At 31.2% G+C, this 20314-nt stretch overlaps 1 protein-coding gene across 2 annotated transcripts in view; it reads left to right on the top strand.

Annotated features, from left to right (window-relative positions):
• Nucleotides 1-817: 817 nt before the first annotated feature.
• The window catches only part of LOC106686057 (uncharacterized), a 61005-nt gene continuing 41508 nt past the window's right edge, over nt 818-20314 (top strand). For both annotated transcript variants that reach the window (XM_067050405.1, XM_067050404.1), the window contains exon 1: nt 818-1003. In XM_067050405.1, the coding sequence (XP_066906506.1) occupies nt 819-1003 (185 nt within the window). In that variant the 5' untranslated portion in view covers nt 818. The remainder of the gene's footprint in view (nt 1004-20314) is intronic.

Here is a 20314-nt window from a genome sequence, read left to right as displayed (position 1 = left end):
GACTGCAGTTTGAGGTTGGTTGTTTTTGTTCATATTCTCAAGGTTCAGAACTGCTCTTCTCACTAATCCGTTACTGGTCATAATTCAAAGAAAATAATGAAAAAAAAATTTCCCGGGTTTCGGCACCAGTTAAGTATCGGCGAAAGCCAAATGTCAAAAAATAGAAGAAGGAATAAGATGTAACACGTGTGAACTGCTGTAACATACTAACTTTTTTGGGTTCGGTACATCTCTTTATATACATGCGATCAGCTGATCTCCTCAGTCATCGAAGTAACGGCTGACTAAGGCTATAATTTCCCCCCACCAGTTTACGAACAATCCTCAACAAATAAAAAAACTGCTTACTCTTATTTATCTATATATTTTGAATGAACTTTTAACTTACACTCGGTGTTGACTCGTTGGAATGTTCGAATTTCATCTAGGGAAATTTGAACTCGATCAAACTTGGTGTTTTCTAGTAAGGTTGGAAAATCGTTTCTACTGTCATGATAACTTAAAAAAATTATGTTATGTATTTTATATACCTTTGTTATATTAAAGTTTAATTTGAAAGCTCAGTTTCTCTTTATTTACTAGAAAATATATAAGATTTCAACAAATAATTTAAATCCTCCTGTACTTCAGATCAGCAGTCTATGACTTTACATTTAAGTTAATTTTTATTAATTCTATAATTAATTTATTATGTGAAATTTAAACATTAATGCCAGACAGGGGGTGCGCTCGGCGGGGAATAGCCAGGGGTGGGGCGGAGGGGAGTGGGGGACTATATAGGGAGCCGTGGTGTAGCGGCGACCATTCACACCCCGACCATGAAGGCTTTCCTCCTTGCCATCCTGGCCGCCGTTGTCGTAGCCAGGCCGGCACACGACAAGCTCACCGCAGTACTCTACCAGCTCAATGAGGAGCAGCTCAGCATCCTCGAAGGCTCGAGCTGGGAGGAGATGCAAGGAGACTCACCCAGTCCGGGCAATGAGACCAAGTCCATCAAGGAGAGGTGAGTTGTCCTAAAGAAAACTTAATGTTATAGTTTTTAAACTTCACTAAGCTTAATATGATACTTGTGTATTGTAGATCATCAGGAACTCAATCGAAGTGGCAAAAAAAAAAAAAAGCTAAGTAAATCTCGATTAGCCGAAAAGCTTCTATAATGAAGTATTTACTAACTTAATTTAATTTAACACTGTTTTTAATGGTTCTTCGGCTAATTTCCTGATAAACTATAAATCACATACACCTAATGCAGTAAAAAAAACAACTATCCTATATATAAATCAAATATTACTCCTTGTAATTTATGATATCCTATCATTTTTTGTCACTTTGACTGATTTTATGATAAACCACAAACCCCATAAACCTAATTCAGTAAAAAAACTTAATATAAATCAAATATTACTCCTAATAGTTTAAGACATCCTATTAGAAATGTCAACAGATATAATATCGCATATTATAAAAAAAACAACGTTGTTACTTGAAATATCTTACAGAATTGTTTTCTCCTTATTAGATATTAGGTACCACAGCTCCATCGGGGAAAATTTGAAAACTCACTTATGCAGAATGTTACGAATTAGTATAAGTGAGACCTCCACCGAAAAGGATCCGGTAGTTGGGTTTGTTTTTATTGTAAGACCGATCGTAACGAATGGAAGCCAAAGCCTGTCATCAAATTAAAGCAATAATAACAATAGTGTCAGTAATAATTTAGATTTTTTTTAATTTATCACCGCTGGAGCTTGTTCCGTACTTGTTACTATTTTAATTCCTCCTAATTCCAAATAATGCATAAATTAATTTATAAATGAGCCAATAGATAAAACAAGTAAAACTGAATGACTTTCCAAAATTTTATAATTTACACAGTCCTGTTTAGTAACTTATAAAAATATGAAATTTTTTACAATATAGTACACCATTTTTTTTATTTTTGAAGTCTCAAAAATATTTGTACTCCTGGTTATGCCTTTATATAGAGATTTATTTCAGTATTTTTTTTTTTTTTTTTTTTTACAGAGAACGTAAACTCATGAATTAACTATTTTTAATTATTTTGGAGAATTTCATTTAAACGATTTCTACCGAAATAACTGTAAGAAACAACCATTCTATCAATTGTTTTCAATGATTTATGATTATTTTTAGAAATAGTTTTTAACCAGTAATTAATAAAATAATTCTTATACAGTCATCAATTATATTTATTTTTTCTAAGAAATTATATTTATGAGCTAAAGAAATACGCCTTCTGGGAAAACAATTCAATATAAAATTAAATTGAGCACATCACACATCTGACACAACGTCAACAAGTGTCTAACAAAACCATTTTTTAAGTATTATTATTAATTTGATTCCTTGCAATAAAACTGAAATGAAATGCGTTTTATTAACATTTGTTAATGACGTGGTCGTATTTAATCAGCCATACCAATAATTATTTTTCCCGGAATATCTAATTTTTTAAAACAAATAAATTTTAAATATAACACTTAATTTTCAAAGGAATGATTAGAATTTGTTTAGAAATTGTTTAAATAAAATTCGTTCACAAATTTTACATAAGATACGTAGTCTTAGTAAAAAAAAAAAAATGTATGCTACTTACTGTATAAAAAAGAGATACAGAAATAAATCTGCACATAAAGGCAGAACCAAGAGTCTATAGATATTTACATGATTTAAAAAAAAAAAAAAAAAATATGAAGTACTATATTTAACGAAATCTACTATCTTTACAGGCTACTAGATAGGACTGTGTCCATTCAGTTTTAATTGTTTATAACTATTGGTTTATTTATTGATTTATTGATGCATTAGTTTTATCTTTAATTATTTAACTTTTATTAGAAGTTTTATATCTGTACTATATCATTCCCTCTGGTAAATCAAAACTCATATTAATACTGGTCATAAATGTTTCTGACAGTTTAAGATTTATAAAAATTATGCTCTGATCCTGTCAGAATTTTAAATTCACATTTATTGAAGACTGTATCGTATTTAATGAGTGATACAGATATTTGATAATTTATAATATAATATTCTATGATATTTTTTTTAATCATGTAAAAAAAATGGTTTAATTTTCATATTTCAGTTTAGTTCTGTACATAGCTATAATATTTCTTAATATAATCGCTACAATAGGTCCTATTGTAATAGCTATAATAGTTCTTCTCATAAATAGTTTTTCTTATAAAGTGAACTTAAATTGTCTTCAATCATTTCTGATTTGTTTAGAAACATTCTAAAAAGATTACAAAACGATCAACAACGCCTTGACTGTCTTCAACCATTTTAAATGATTACAGAAATTAATACTAGTTATATAGAATAGGCGTCATTTTATAGTATATTCCTTGCTCTTTCATTTGATATGCAACACTACTTAGTTTAGGATAAGTCAACATTTCTCAGAAAGGTCATATTTGAAATTTGTCAAATTTATTTCTTGAATAGGTTATGTTAACATATATAATAGTACAAAATATAATTGTAGGACAATGGCTTCAATGTTAAGCATATTAAAATCTAGAATTTCATTCTCATAAATTTAACAATTCATTCATATTAATTATCTCAATAATATTTTTATGTTACAAAATGTTAAAGTTTTCATGAAAATAAACATAACCCAGATCTGAGTTCATTTAAAACCTACGCTGGAAATATTTGTGAAACAAATTCAATGAAATCGGCAGCTAATGAAAATGAAAGAATCTTCTGATAGATTTCTTTCTTGATTTATTAACTTAATTATTGTAGAGGTTTAGGTTAGTTTTATTAATAATTAATATGAATTAATAGTTCAATTTATGAGAGGGGAGTTTTAGTTTCTAATTCTTTTAACATTTTTGTCCGCATTTATATTTTCTCCTGTGATTTATAGTAATACAAACTATTTTAGGAATAAATTTAAAACATTTAGAGAATGTGTTCCCAGAAAAAAATTTTTATTAAAAAAAAAGAAAATTAAAAAATTTACTTTTTGGGAAAATGCTGTACCATTACTAGCATTCGATGGACCCACTCATAAGAATTTATAATTAAATTGTTTCATTTCGAAGAATTGGATTATTCAACAATTGACTATTTTTTTAATAAAGAATAATTATATAATAAAACAAAAATTTTAATTTGTTTGTTTAAGGCCAGATTCAGGATGTTTTAAGTATTAATTATGGTCCATAAATGGTATTATTATTTTTTACTTACAACACTTTAGCAGCCTTGAATATTCAAATCAATTATTTTTTCAATTTAGATCTACAAAAAAAAGTTTGTTCCAAAATACACCGTGCACTTCAACTAGTTAGATAAAAAAGTGTACATATTTATATACATATAAAAATATTATTTTATTACATTATGAGTATTGACATGTATCAGTATCTTTAAATCCATTTTGTTATAAATTGAACTTGATAACCAAAAGTGAATTTTTATTGAGGCTAGAAGGATTAACCCTAAAGCATGAAATGTTAGATTTTGTTTTTTTTTTAACAAAGCGAAGTCGAATTTTGTAATCTAATAGTAAAATCCAAAGGAATTTGTTTTCAAAAGGCCGTAGAAAATGGAAATCAGTTAGAAAACCAGACCGGGTATAACTTAATTTTGCCTATTACGGTTTGATATGACGCTAACTAAAGTGATTGTCTGAGTTCCCAATGTTTGTCTCAAAAGGAAACGTATCGTCGGTATTCAGCACTTTTTTTTTTTTTTTATCTAATCTATATTTTTTAGATATTATTACTATTACTTCAAAAAAGTAAAATAAACATTCATCCTTTTGATTTATATTTTACTAATAATTTTGTTTAAAATTATGTTACCATTCAATTGTTAGGTGTATTACTTTTTTTTTGTATTCATGATGTTCCCTGCTACTACAAAAATTTATTTATAGAAATAATTTGTTTTAAAAAATATCTTGTACTAAAAAGAAAAAATTTATGAATTAAAAACCTTTCAATCTTTGATATTAAAAAAGTACTGAATTTGTACAAAATGATTTTCTCTATAAGTCGAGTGTAATACAATACTTCTAGAAGCTAAAACGTGGCTTTTTATTAGTTTGCAGAAGGTTATTATAAATATATAAACCGTTGGAACATCAGAATTCAGCAAAGAAATAATGTTTTGAATTATTTTGCCACATTACTAATATTTACTTTTTCCTAGATGTGCGTCACTTTTCTTCTTAAGGGATAACGCTCCTCCATTACGTTGACAGTGATAGTGAAATGTAAGAATGGCCATGAGGGAAAGAGGGAAGTTTACCTCATGATTGGTGGATGCAAAGATCAGTAGATAAATAACTCAAGGTTTTTTTTTTCTTTCTCTTCCAGTTATGCTATGTTTATCAACCTACATCAAATTGTTATTGCTAGATTGCTTCTTCTCGGACAAATCTTTATCGAAAGGCAATTCTTAAATCGGTTAAAAATCTATCTGTGATTAAAATGTGAGTATAGGTTTTATTTACTAATCGATTTCTCAGTCAAAATTAACAGTAACATTGGAAAATTATTCCCATTATTACACTAAAGCAGTTTTACTTTGTCGGTCCTCTACGTCTACAGATTGTTGGTTTAAATTTCCAACATCCTTTCAATAAAATAGTTACCTGAAAACTTATTAAAATTAAATTGAAAATAATTCCAAATCAACTAAAAAATGAACATACATAATTTGGATTGATTTTAGTTTTAATTCGTATTTTTATTTTCGTACCCTCCATTGAAAATAAGGAATACTTATTTACAATGATGCCAGTTTAAGTGTGCTGCCTTCTTCTATTTCTTCGATTTCCCGGAACAGCGGGTTGGTGCAGGCCTTCAGCACATCAAAAAATTTGATCTGTCTCCGGCTAATGTACTCCGGCACAGAGGGCAGCTGGAGCTCATCGTGGATGACAGTTTTTCTGGCCCTCTGTAACGCTGTTCCTCCTACTATCGTCCGAAGGACAGAGTTCTGGAAGCTCTGCAGTCTGTTGAGCGTGGTTCTAGACATGTGTTTGAGCAGGGGCGCACTGTAGAGCAGCGTCGGTCTAATGACAGCTTTGTATATCTGGAGATTGAGCCTGAGCGAGAGCTACGGAGATTTTAGCAGATGATGCAGACGATAGCTCTTCAGACGAGCGAGCTTCAGTCTCTCACGAACATGGCTAGAAAATGTGAGATGGCGATCGAGTGTAACTCCCAGATAGAGCAGGGAGGTGGAGATCCGCTATGCGAGAGGAGGCTGATGGGGCGATAGTGCTCAGTCACATCACCCTTCTTACCAGGCTTGAGTAGAGGAATGACAATGGCTCGCTTCCAGATGGTCGGGAAGTAGGCGTTGACATGCATGCGTTGAAGACGTTAAGGAGAAATGCCTCGCCCCTCCTCGGCAGCATTCTAAGCACCACATAAGGAATACCATCCTCTCCGAATGCCCTATTTCCCTTGGTAAGTCACAGCGTCGACTCAAGCTGGTTAAAGGTAGAGAAGAATGTCTTCTCATTAGGAGATGGTGATGAGCTTGGTGGTGGTGAGGGAGCACTATACGTCCTCTCAGCATCCCTAGCGGCATAACTGGCAGCGAGAAGATCCGCCTGTTCCTCAGCCGTCAACAGATCATCGGCCGATGTGAGATGCACACTCTGCATCTAGTTGACGAAGGTCCGCACAAGCTTCCTAAACTGACGATGATCGTCATGCGTCCTTCGCAACTGGTCATGCCATAACATTGTTTTCCAATCCCGCATGAAGCTGGCAATCTGCCGTATCATCGCATTGATGGGAGGTTTCAAACCAGAGTCCCTCGTCCGATTGAAGATATTGCGAAGATTGTTACGCTGACCTATGAGGGCGAGAATGTGCTGCGGTGGCTTCCTGATGGCGTTGGGCTGCGGTGCAAACTTGAGGATAGTCAAGTCATCTGCATCCTGTATGGTGGAAGTGATGACCTCTACAGCTTCCGACGTCATCAGTGGAGTTATCCGTGGAAGAGCCATCTCAACTCAGGACTTGAACCCCTTCCAGTCTGCTTCATGAAGGAGGTACTTGGTCGCCGATGGTGTGGCTGGAGTGCCCTCAATCTTGTACAGTACCGGCCGGTGGTCAGAAGTTCCATAGGCCAATGCCTGGCAATCAGTGACCGTGTGGAAGTCCCTGGTGAGAAGCAGGTCCAGTGTCGAAGTCCTCGATGGAAAGCCCGTGTGTCGGAAGGTGTGCACCTCAGGATGGTAGACTGCAAGCGCAGTCTTGGTTATGAAAGTCCCCATGGGGTTATTGCTGCCACACAGCCAGGCGGTATGACGGGCGTTTAGATCCCCAAGGACCACATACCTGCTTCTTGTCTGGGCATGCTGTAACAGTAGCTTCAGCTATGTAAGGCATGTCCTAGGTCTGTAGAAGCACGTGAAAGTGTAGCGGTGTTTGAGTCTCACATCCACCGTTATCTGGTGCGTGCCATCAGCCAGTTCGATCGGGTTAGCGATGAGCCTCGACGGAACGTCTCTTCTTGTTAAGATGAGCACGCTGGCAGTTTTACCAGTGTGTCAGGCCTCTCGGTGAACATTGTATCCTCGAAAGTGTAGGCGTGATGTTGCAGGAAGGATCACGTCAGTCAGGGCAACGACCGAAGGTTTGTACTGCTGCAGGAGAATTTCAAGTTAAGCCAACTTCGACAGAAGACCTCGGATATTGTAGTTGATCACTATGTGCTCAGTCATGACGTTGCTCGATGATCTTGGTAATGGTGTTGAGGAGAGTCATCATCTAGTACATTCTGGAGCACATTTTCTCAACTAGGGATATGAGGATCGAGGTTTCTTACACAAGAAACCTCGATCCTCATATCCCTAGTTTTCTACACAGAAGTTGGCTGTAGAAGGCTGTGTAGGTGCAGGTGGCTGGGTCGTGAAGTGATCTGATGAACGTAGGATGTCGTTGAACCCGAGGTTCCTCTCTACTAGGAGGCTCGGTAGTCGAAAAGGAGTTCCGGTTAGGGCAGGTGCAGTCCCTTGTCTTCTCGCTCTCGCAACATCACGCAACTTGATCGCAATAAATAAATTTTAAAAACAAACATATATATCAATACATAAGTGTAAACTAGTGGCGGCTTTTTCTGTCGATGTCCGAAAGCCTGCTTCACAATTGTGCAAAGTACATTTCCGCTAACTTGTGGAGCAATAAAATTAATGGTTCTCTCTTTCAGGAAAATTAAAACTTTTTAATTATTATTTTTATTGAACAGGTATAGATTTTATATCTAGTCAAAAAAAATTCGAAATCCTTCTACGGTATTTTCCACACTTTTGTCCAGTAGTATTTTTCCTAAAGAAAGTAGGAATGTACTTGTGCTGTGCCGCACGTTGTGCAGACCCGTTCCGAAATTCAACTCTAAGAATTCAAAAAAGCAGTTAGTTCATACCTCTTGGTTTTTGACTCATAGGAAACTAGGGTGGTTACTGACACAAAATAAACCTTTATACCAAACTTTTTCTATTTTGCGCGTTGTACACAGGCGTTCCAAAATTCAACTTTAGAAATTCAAAATTCGATTATTGTTGGTTTTGAAGTTACTTTAGTAATAAACATCATTATTAGTAGAAAAATCATAAAAATAAGAAGTAGGCAGTAATTAAATTTTATTGAACAATTAAATAAAATAACCAAAAAAACAGTTTGTTAAGTAAAATGTTTTTCAAATATCAATATTTACCAACCACTCATATACTTTTTATCTGCTCTTTTGTTATATAAATAAATCGTGGTTAGGAATCATATGGAAGCTAGTTAAATATGCTACAAAAAATATTGTAATTGGTTTTTTTTGTTAGAATAGTGGTATTTATGATATTTGCAAAATATATTCACAAAATGTTGATTTACCATTTTTCTGAGAAAACCTTTTCCTCATAACGGAATCCGTTATTAGATGTACAGGTACAGATGTCTGTTAGGAATCAGATTAAAGCTAATTAAATATACTATATAGAAGGTTATTATTAGATTTTTAGCAAGAGTAGTAGTTTTCATTATATTTGCAAAATATATTTAAAAACGTCGATTTCTCGTATTTCTGACGAAAAATTTTGCTGATGAAAGCTATATCTTAGGAACTATTAGATGTCCAGATGTCTGTTAGGCATCAAATTGAAGCTTGCTAAACATTCTAAAAAACAGCAGAAGTCATCATTCGACATAACGAGTCTAAAGAGGATACCTAAAAAATACCTGCATTAGCATAATTTTAAGTTAAACAAGAAGAATAAAAGAAGTTAGTAACGACTTGTACATATTTACCAATTAGTACTTTTTAAACTTTGGGTTTTTGTATCATAATATTAAAAATCGTCATTATTCTTATTATATAAATTTAATTAAAAAATATATCTTATCCTTTTTCCCATCCCCTCATTTTCATGCCCAAATGAGTAATAATGTATTTCATTATTATTTTTTATCCATTTTTTTCTTTCTGTATATTTCATATAGTTCTAATTTCATGTGCTTATTAATCGAATAACATGTAAAATTTAAAAAAAAAAAATACATACATGAAATAGGCTAGAAATATCTTACTGAATATAACACAAATTTTGAAAGTTGAATTTTATATTTTGCCTACACAAGCTTGGCAGACAGGTTTCTTTTGTGTCAGTACTAACTCAAGTAAACAAATTTCAGATGCGTAAAAAAATTAGTAAATAAAGCAGAAGATATAAATGATAAATAGAAATTAATTCGAATTTCGAGTTTCCAAAGTTGAATTTTGGAACGCACGGCACTACAAATAATCAAACAAATAGGTGGGGGAAGTAAATAACTAATAAAATAAAAATATATATAATTCATTTGAAAAAATTTAAATATTCTTTTAACAATTAAATTTTAATTTATATTAGAAAACGAAAATAATAAGTGACTTCTTTCTGTCAGTGACCTTAATCAGACATGAAAGGGAGATTATGGACACCATTATAAAATGCCATTCAATATCTCATTGCTCTACACTATTCATACTACTTATTTTTTAACAATTCTGTGGAAAAGTTGTTCAACAAATACAATATTTTTTAAGAACTTTAGTAAGTATAATACCCAAGTATTGTAATTATATGTGTTATTGTATGATAAGGATTTATGATTCCTTGATAAATCTAAATTCATAGAATATTTTTTGGGATTGATCTAATTCTTAATTTTTACATTTTATTTTCTATATCCCATCAAATCAGTCCAAATGTTAATATAGAAGGTTCGAATGGAGTTGAGGTTTTAATAAAGCAATACATACAGTATGGATTTATGGAAAATGTGAGTATAAAGTTAATACATCATTTACTGGTTGGTTTGTAACTTAGTAATATTTATTTTTAGCAACAAACAAAAGATTAGAAATTTTATCTGAATTCATTAAATCAATTTCTACTATATTTTTTATTATTTAATATGATTTAATGTTATTGGATGGTTTTTAGTTCAGATGAGACAAGGACTAATGAAATCTTTACCGATTAGTTGTTAACTTAATTTGAGAGATTTCATCATCTTCGCCTTAATTTACCAATAATAACCAGCTTATGTGTGTATAGGAATGAAGAAATTATTTTTCAAATTCTATATTACCTTTTTCGTGTCCCCTGGATACTTCTTAAAATTTCATTTTCTTCATAACTTTTCATATTTAAGCAAACAGGGTAGCTCCAATAAAGAGTTGTTTTTTTTTTTCATTCACTGCCGATATTAATAGAATGTTTTGAAAAATAAGTGTTTCTTTATACAAGTGCTGCAAAAAAAAAAAATTAAATTGGAATCTCCTAAAAATTCGACCATGATTCTTGTTTCTGAGTTCAGCTTCTACTCAGAAAGCATAGGATGGGGGTATAACGTGTTATTACATTTATTTCACATGTTGACAGATAAAAAACAATTTTCAGCTCTGTATCTTTTGTAATTTTCTGAAAATTAATCCTGCTTCAGGAAAAAAGGTGCTATTCAAGGCAAAGTATTAAAAATGTATCATAGCGTTATAATGCAAGATTTCTTTAACAGAGAACTTTCATTTTAGCCTGCTTTTTGGCTGCCAATTTTTTACCTGTCAATTTCACATTTCAATATAACCACTTATCCGATGAAAATGAGACACATGATGGCAAGTATGAAATTTAATCTAAATTGCACCAACTACGATACTTTGCGTAGCTTGAAATTATTCTGTATTTTTATAATTATTAGTTATTAAAATTATTTAATCAGATAAATAAGATATAACTTGAGTATTTTAAAATCATAGCCTAAATTCTGAAAAATTTATATATTTATTTAAAAGTGAGCCTACTATATTTTTCAGGATTACATTCAATGCCCGCCTTATTGATAGAATTACCATTTTAAAATTTCTTAAAAAGCTCTATTCTCAATTTCTAGTCATTCATTCCGAAATGTCGAAATCCGTAGTTACAATCCTTAGAACATAAATATTACTTTGTTAAAATTTATTGACATATAAATGAAACCTCCATCAGATGGGCATCACAGACATGCCTGTATGCAACATGGGTGACATTGATGGTGATCAAATTTTAATGTGTATTGGCCTTAAAAAACATTCAACGAGATGCAAACCAACTCAAGGCAAAAGTAAACTCATATTGGGCAGAATATGACAAATAAAAAAATATGAATGATATATTTGACTATATTCTGCAGAAAAGATCCAACCCTCAGGTTTTTTAATAGAAAGTAAGGCCAATACTTTTTCATCATATTCATCGTAGGAGACAAAATCCGCTCGTATTACATTACTTCGTTGGAATGTTTTAAAAAAAATAAAGTAATTTACAAAACAAATTGCAAGCAATAAAAATAAAAAGCTTAAAAAATTAAGGTTATTTTTTAGTGTAATTTACGATCACTGATTTTAAGTATTCGTACATAAATTTTTAACCCAGCTAATCCTTAATCTCACAAAATCTTCGAACCAAAATGAAAGGAATTAAATACATAATTGCTGCATTTAATCATCTTGTACAATAAGTTTTCAAGGAAGATTTCGTATAAGTATCAATGATTGCTTCTCAGGAATCAGGTCAATTTACAAATTATCTCCATAGTTTGATTTTTTAGGTAACGCAACGCAGTGTAGTTTCAACGTGTTATGGAAGAGATTGTATCAGTAACATGATTCAACATTATGTTTAAATTCTTGTTTTCGCTACTACATACAATTAAATTAATATTTCTCAAAATTAAAGTATAGATTCGCTTGCGTGATCCCCCAACTTTAATTTGCTAAAAATCAAAGATATAAATCATAACTATTTATTATTTTTTTAATCAATTTCTTGTATATAAGGAATTAATCTTATAATTTACTCTTTAAAATATATTAAAATGCAAAATGTATTTACTTTTTCAAGAATATACTTTTTAATCGACCATTTGAAATAAGCGAATTATATTTTTTTATTTTTTTTCATACCCTCCTGTAATGATTTTAGTGGGTATTTGGTACGTACATATAGGAGGTATGCTATATGTATAGCTGGGTGTTAAGATACCTTGGATTGCCTTTTGGCATTATTAGGAGCGAATTATATCTTATTTAATAGAGAATATAACCTTAGATTGAACGCCTTTTACGAGATGATAGGCAGGAAGCATCGAGACTTTAAAGAGAATCTTATAATTAGAGACCGGATATTCGTCCAGTTACATCTTTTGTTCCCAAGCTTCAAGTTTCGCTAACAATTTGTCATTTTATTACAATTAAATTATTATTATGGCACCACAGTTCTACGGTTTAAGATGAGGCCTCCTTAACCCCTACGAACCAATCAATCTCCACGATCTTTTGCTCTCTCTCTCTCTCCTTCTTCCAACATTGAACCACTTTAGATCCTCCTCCACATAGTCAATCCATCTGAACAGTGGACATCTTCTTTTCCGTTTTTCATCCGGTTTCCCATATAGTATCGTTTTGGAATCCTTTAATCGGGCACCTTCTCAACATGTCATATCCACCTCGATCGTGATCTGTATCACTAAAACTACGATCATGGGTTCCCCAAACAGTGCTTTGTTGTCATCTGTAACCAGGCTTCCCAGATACTTAAACTGGTTTACAGAACTACAAATCATCTTACTATTCACTTCCTTATCCCGTTATGAACTATTCATGTACAGTCTTATCTCCATTAACCTTAAATCCTAATTTAGCTGCTTCTTCTTGCAATTAAATTAATTAGTTAAATTATTTTTCATTTTATGGTTGCATATTACCAACGTACATTATTTTAAACAAAAATTAACCAAAACGTTATTGGTATGATCAATATGAATATGACTATAGATTTTTAATCAACATTGTTCTATATTGACTTAGTACTTGTTCGTTTTTTCGTTATTGGTGCTCCATATGTAAATACACAATTAATTAGCTAAGCGGAAAAACATGCTATTGAAATTTGAGGTTATAAAAAATGGAATTTTGCAAGGGAAAATATTTTTAAATATTCCTTTCTAGATTGTTTCATGTATTTTTCTAAGGCTTCAAAAACTAAAACACAGTTTTAAGAAATTGAAAAATTAAATTCCAGCCTTTCTTATAAGTATATAAAATAATTTAAAACAATCAATTTCCTCATGGCTCCTCAATTAGAGATAACATTTTAAATTTATAGTCAGAGTAATTTAGATTTGTTTGTGTTTTTGCATAAATTTACAGAGTATTTAATGAGTTTAATTTTGATTCAAACGCGTTTCATAGTCTTTACATCAATTAATCTTATAAATTTAACAATAATATTATTGCAGGGTTTGGTTATTTTATTCACATTTTAAGTTTTTGCTGCATATTATTTGGTTTAAAAAAACCCAGTCTCTAATTATAACCATCATTATTCAATCGTTCATGTGGTACCTTATTTCAACAAATTCCAAAAGTTTGGATTATTTAAAAGTGTCTCAGCTCATAGTGTATCAGTCAAATCATGTTTTTAAATATTTTCAAAGATAATTTTTTGAGGCGGAAATCATTAAAAAGGCGCAGAAGGAAACATTACACCTTTCGTTTAGCCAACTAAAATATGAGATTGTATTAGGGAAACGATACACCCGATTCATTTCCTGTGATATTCTATATCACGTAATATAGGCAACTAGAAAATGACCCAGTCAGCGTCTGCTCTTTCATCTACTCTTACATAAAAACTTTTTGTTTCGTTGCGATTTTTAGAACAACTGCTTGTCATCTGGATTTTTAAAAACATTCTGGTCATTGGTATTCTTAAAAGGATCACTGTATTTCTGAGCGTCAGTGTTTTGTTAAATAATCAATGAACAGACGAATATAGATATATGAGCTAGCTATATAAAAATATTTCTGGTAATTCATAACTTTTTTTTAAATTTAATTGAAATAATAATTTTAAAAAAATGCAACAGCTGTAAATTATCAAAAATATTAGGAATAATTTCTATATGCTATATGCTAAAATCTTTGAACAATTTAGAATAACATAAAAACCATTAAAAAACTAATTGGTTTCCAATTTGTTTTAAATTACAACATTGTAAGTAATCTCCCCAAACCTTAAATTTAAATTAATGAAACTTTGTTAGAATGTTGTATAAAAATGCTGGAGCAGTTATGAAAAAAAAATAGTATTCAAGTCCAAATTCTATTGTACCTAGAAAATACTATCCCGAATATTATAAAAAATGAATCTACATATTACATATCAATTCAACACAATGTTGTACTATAAAATCTCAAATTTTCTTAAAATCTGGCACATTTATTCTTTTTGTATGGATTTAGAAGATTTTTGAAATATTACTGTGATGTGTTTATTCGTTTTTGAATATAAAACATGTAAAGGTCACATAAATGTGTGTACAAGTCTTTGAATTTCCGTAGAAGCTTCTCTAATTTAATATAGGTCGGGGATTTTCTCATATATTCTAAAAATATAAAAATTATAATAAGAATATAAATTACATTTATAATATATTAGCATCCCTTGCATATTATAAATTAAGCTTGAAACATCGGAAGGACATATTTATTATATGTCCGTTCACATGATATACATAAGTTAGAGTGAAACAACATTTCTTAAAACTTAACTTTTACATTAAGTTACACATAATAAATCTCTCAAATTCATTCCTTAAATACGTAGTATTGTTGTAAAACATAGAGAAATTGATAAATGTGGGATGAAAAAGGATCAATTGTTAGAACAATTAAGAAATAAAGTTTCACTCTCATAAATTCAACTCATTCAATTCAGCATCCCTTTAATAATTAATATGAATGAATTTGCAGCTTATAATTGGGTGTGCAGCTTTGGTTTTTAATTTTTTGTCACTCTATGTTTTTTATATAATTTGTAAATAAATGTCCTTTGAAGCTTTAAAAACCAAAGAACTTCCCTCAGTAAAATTTTACATTTTTTCAAGTTTATAGCAATAGAATAATTAAACACAATTTTAAGAAAAGCTGAGATGGTAATGTTCAAAAGATTTAGTCAAATTATCCGAATTTGTAACTACAGGTTTATCTATTTATCATGGTTGAAATCAGATTCGGAACTGATTCCAATTTTTGATATAACTGAGAATTTTAAAGCTCGTTGAAAATTAGCGGAAAACCACAAGAACTTTGTATTGTTATTTTCAAGAATTTTAAAATCTTTTATAAATTTATCTCCTATAATGGAGTTGTATCTAAGTGTACTTTATTCCGTAATTGATTCTCTTCTTCAATTTTACGAAGCTAATTTGAGTCAATTTTTTGCAACCAATGGCACGAAAAACTCATCATAAATGGTATTTTTATTAAAAGTAATACATCAGTAATTTCATTCGACATTTCGGGGATTGTTCCCCAACCCCAGAAATTCTATAAAACGTGAGTACAGACAGAATTTCTTTTATTTTCTTGTTGAATTTTCGGTAATTAATATTCGTATGAGATTCTATGGTATTGACACTGAAGATAAACTGAAGATGAACATAATGACATATCATAAAACATCTGCGGATGGGGACTAATCCCCGAAATGCCTTTTTAGTCCCATTGATTTTTCAATAACAATTTATTATGTACTAAAACATTCACTGCCGACTTATATTACTATAAATCTTTTATTTACCAACTTAAAAAATAACACACACAAAGTATTTTTCTTTGTTTTTAAGTTTTTTGCACCTCTATAGCTTCTTCAAATCCACACAGCGTTTTAACAAATTTTAATCGATTTCGGTTGGTGTCTAAGTGCCTTCAGAGGACTCTCAGTTGTTTCTTCCTTTCTGCAATTTTTTCGCGGATTTTATTATTTTGCGCCTCTCCACATTCTCCGCAAAAGAAATTTGGAGTTTGAGAAGTGTCTTGTGTGTTTTCTCCCCTTTTCTCCCTCATTATTGGAACAATTAAACCACTATTCAACTATTTTCTGATAAATATAGAAGAAAATACAAACTACTTGATGGAACTTTGATGTTTACGGTTGTTGTTTTTATTATAAATAATATTCATGAAACAAAATCAAAATACTATTTTTCATTTTTTTTTTTTGTGTAGTTTAAGGATTTATAGGCCAATCCTTATACAGTGATCTTTTCTTCATAATTTCAATATTACCAGTGGTGCAAAAAATCTTAGCTGTAACGAATCAGCCGACTAATTCTGACAAGGAGGAAGATAAGACACGCTTTGAGGCCATCATCGGCGTCGATTTATTCTTCAACGCCACTGACGATGTAAAGCACCAGCTTGCCCATTAATCCCCCGTTCGGAATAAACTTGAATTAATCTTTTGTTATCACCCTCGAGGCTGTAGTGGCCCTGACAGATGGCTGTAAATAGCAATATGTTTTTCCCTGACCTCACCAGTACATGGTGTCTGAATCTATTCCTATGTCTTGGAAAATCATTATCAATATTAGCTAAACAAGACGATTAATTGGGGATTTAATGATACGATTAGATAATTTCTGACAAGCCGTGCTTGGAATGAGTCAATTGGTTTCCCATTCATGGTCTAGTTATCATCAGAATGAATCTTATCATTCAGCTTACTGAGATTATCCTATCTCTGGAATAGCAGTATTGAAAATGAAATGATTAAATTTTTACCTATATCTCTATTATTATGATAGAATTTTTAATGTGTGGTTTGTTCTTTTTCTATCTTGTTTACTTCCGTGATGATTTCATTTCAATCTATTTTTTTTTCCACATTTAGCTCAATGTAAAATAATATAATTTATAAAGATTTCATAAATTTTTATATCAAATATTACCACACTGAGAAATATTATTTATTTATTCTGTAGTATCAGCTACAGAAACTTATGTATGGTCATGAAACTTAGGCAAACAACTATAGAAAGTATGGGCCGATCTATGGCAGGATGTTACTGTCAACATTTTTATTGTGTACTTTTATTCTTTCGTTCACATGTACTAATTCTTAAGTTTAGTGTTAATTAAAAAAAGTAGCTTAAAAATCAGAAATTTCTTTTGTCGTTAATTTATTGATATAAAGCATCAATATCAAATGATCAAGTGTAATTCTTATAGTACAAGAGCCAAAGAGGAGAAGAAAGGCAGTTATTTCACCCCTACTTTTTGATTACTTAATTGAAAACTAGGTATAATTACTAGTAAAACCTATAATCGTATCTATAATAGTATTTATAATCAGCAGATGAGTCTGCCAAGTATCGGTAGGGGTATAAAAATGGCGGCTAGTTCAAAACGTTAAAAATAATTAATTTTTTATTCGAAACTTATCTTTACAGCTACCAACAACAATAGAAAATCTAAGAGAGCATTTAGAGTAAAGTAAATTTGCTAAAATGTAAACCCTAATGAGCTATTTACGTTTAATTCATAAAAAACAGCTTTTAAGATATAGAGCCGCCATTTTTTGTTTCCCTATCTATACTTGGCAGACTCATCAGTTTTATTAACTATGTTATACATAGTTTTCATTAGAGTAATAAAAAACTGCCTTTTTTTTCTTCCCGGCTCTTTTTACTCCAATTTACTCTTCCTTCAACGGGATTGTTATGTGACCATGGAGGTGTCAGTTGTACAACATGGAAAGAGGAATTATTATTTCTACTATCAGATTCCCACTAAAACGAAAACTTGCTCAGTAAAAGGTTCCGCTTAACTCATTTCTTCTCCGAGAAGTGATTATGCATCAATAATATTTACTACTGGATTAACAAAATCTTCAAATTTTTATGGCATTACATTATAAGAAGGTATATAATCTCAGGCTTAAAGTTTTATAGGTATGTATTTATGTACACTTACCCTATTTACAGATAAACCCACAATCGTATGTTATAATCGTGCTGAATAAATGATACAGTTTTTTTTTTTAATATAGTCAATATACAACCCTAAAATATTAAACCTATGATTAGATTCCTTTTTATGGTAATATGGCTTCAAGAATTGGAAATTTGTCAATTCATATGCCATATTTTGATGTGGATTTTGACTACTGATACTTATACTGATTAGGTGAGAAAGCATCGTGATATATTGATTGCTGTGTTTCGATTCTTTCTGAACTTAGAATTGATTCTCTTCAAATTTTTAAATCTTTGACATTAGTTGAGATGCTACTGTAATTGACAATGAACAGACTTAGTTTAGGTTTATTATCACCACTGTCTCACTTTACTATACACACACAGAAAATATAACCGTGTAAACGAGCATAAAGCGATATAACTATAAGATTTTAACTCTATACTCCCATTGTAACTATTTCATTTATTTTACTGGCAATATAATATAGAAAATAGAATATAAGTATGAAGAAAGATTTACATGTAATATATAAATTTAATAGATAACGAGAGATTTACATTTAAATATAAATAATAACATTTTATAATTCATTTTTAAGAGGTACCATTATATATCGTTAAGAAAACATTTTTATAAAATAAATATAATCAAAAACCAGGTGCGGTACACAGTATCGCCCAACTTTCACTTACCACCCCACTTAGAGTTAAAATTAATCCATACTCCTAAGTTGCTTGATCATTCTCGTTATAAATTAATCCATGTTCCTAAATTGTTTGACCATTCTCGTTATAAATTAATCCATGCTTCTGAGTTGCTTGATCATTCTAGTTATAAATTAATCTATGCTCCTAAGTTGCTTGATCTTTCTCGTTATAAATTACTCCATGCTCCTAAGCTCCTTGATAATTGTCGATATAAAACGATAACTTCTTTATTAGTCATGGTGACTATACTTACCATTACTATAATTTTATTTATATGTTAAGCAAAGAACTGTAACTCCTGTTTTCATGTTCCCACCGTCATATAATAACCATGGAAACCCAAAACATTTTTTTCTTTAAAAAAATAAATCACGTATCGGCCACTAAGGACTACGTGAATATCATCGGTTAGGCTTCTTTGGGAGTCTTGATTTTCTTTTCTCCCATCGCAGTTTCATGATCCTCGACTGCCTTTCTTTTCTTTCTTCGTCATAAATCATTCTCGTTATAAATTAGCTCCTAAGTTGCTTGATCATTCTCGTTATAAATTAATCCATGTTCCTAAATCATTCTCGTTATAAATTAATCTATGCTCCTAAGTTGCTTGATCATTCTCGTTATAAATTAATCCATGTTCCTAAATTGTTTGACCATTCTCGTTATAAATTAATCCATGCATCTGAGTTGCGTGATCATTCTCGTTATAAATTAATCCAGCCTTTATTTTATAATTAATAGCCTTTCTTTTCTTTCTTCCGACCACTTCGTACCCATTTTTTTCCACTTCCAATATTGGTGAGATTTTTCAATGTTTTCCTATACTTATCTCTATCTAGAATCTGAAATGCCTCTTTAATTCCTCTCTCATTTGCTTCGTGTATCCCCCCATTTTTGTAGCTAAAAATTTTCTTAAAGATATTCTTATATTATTTCCTCCAAGCCGTCGCCTTGTCTAAGCCCTATTTTTTATGAAAAGGTTTGCTTATAAGATCCTGAAATTTCACTTTAGATTTTATATCTGTCAGAGTCAGTTTTATCAGATTTGTGGTTTTCTGGTCTATTCCATACTCTTTCAGGATTTCCAGTAGGGTTTCCCTATCCATGGAATAGTAGGCCTTTTTAAAGTCAACAAAGGAAATGTAAAAATTTTTCCTTCTCGTAGTGTAATATTCTATGAGCAGTTTAAGGCTTAAAATTTGCTCCTGAAAGGACCTTCCCTTTCTAAAGCCCCCTCGGTACTCTCCTATTTTGTGATCTATTTG

The sequence above is a fragment of the Halyomorpha halys genome, unplaced genomic scaffold, assembly GCF_000696795.3.
Source record: "Halyomorpha halys isolate HHAL.00 unplaced genomic scaffold, Hhal_1.1 Scaffold769.1, whole genome shotgun sequence".
Classification (NCBI taxonomy): domain Eukaryota; kingdom Metazoa; phylum Arthropoda; class Insecta; order Hemiptera; family Pentatomidae; genus Halyomorpha; species Halyomorpha halys.
The sequence above is the reverse complement of the archived record's forward strand: the minus strand, read 5'-3'. Positions and strand labels throughout refer to the sequence as shown.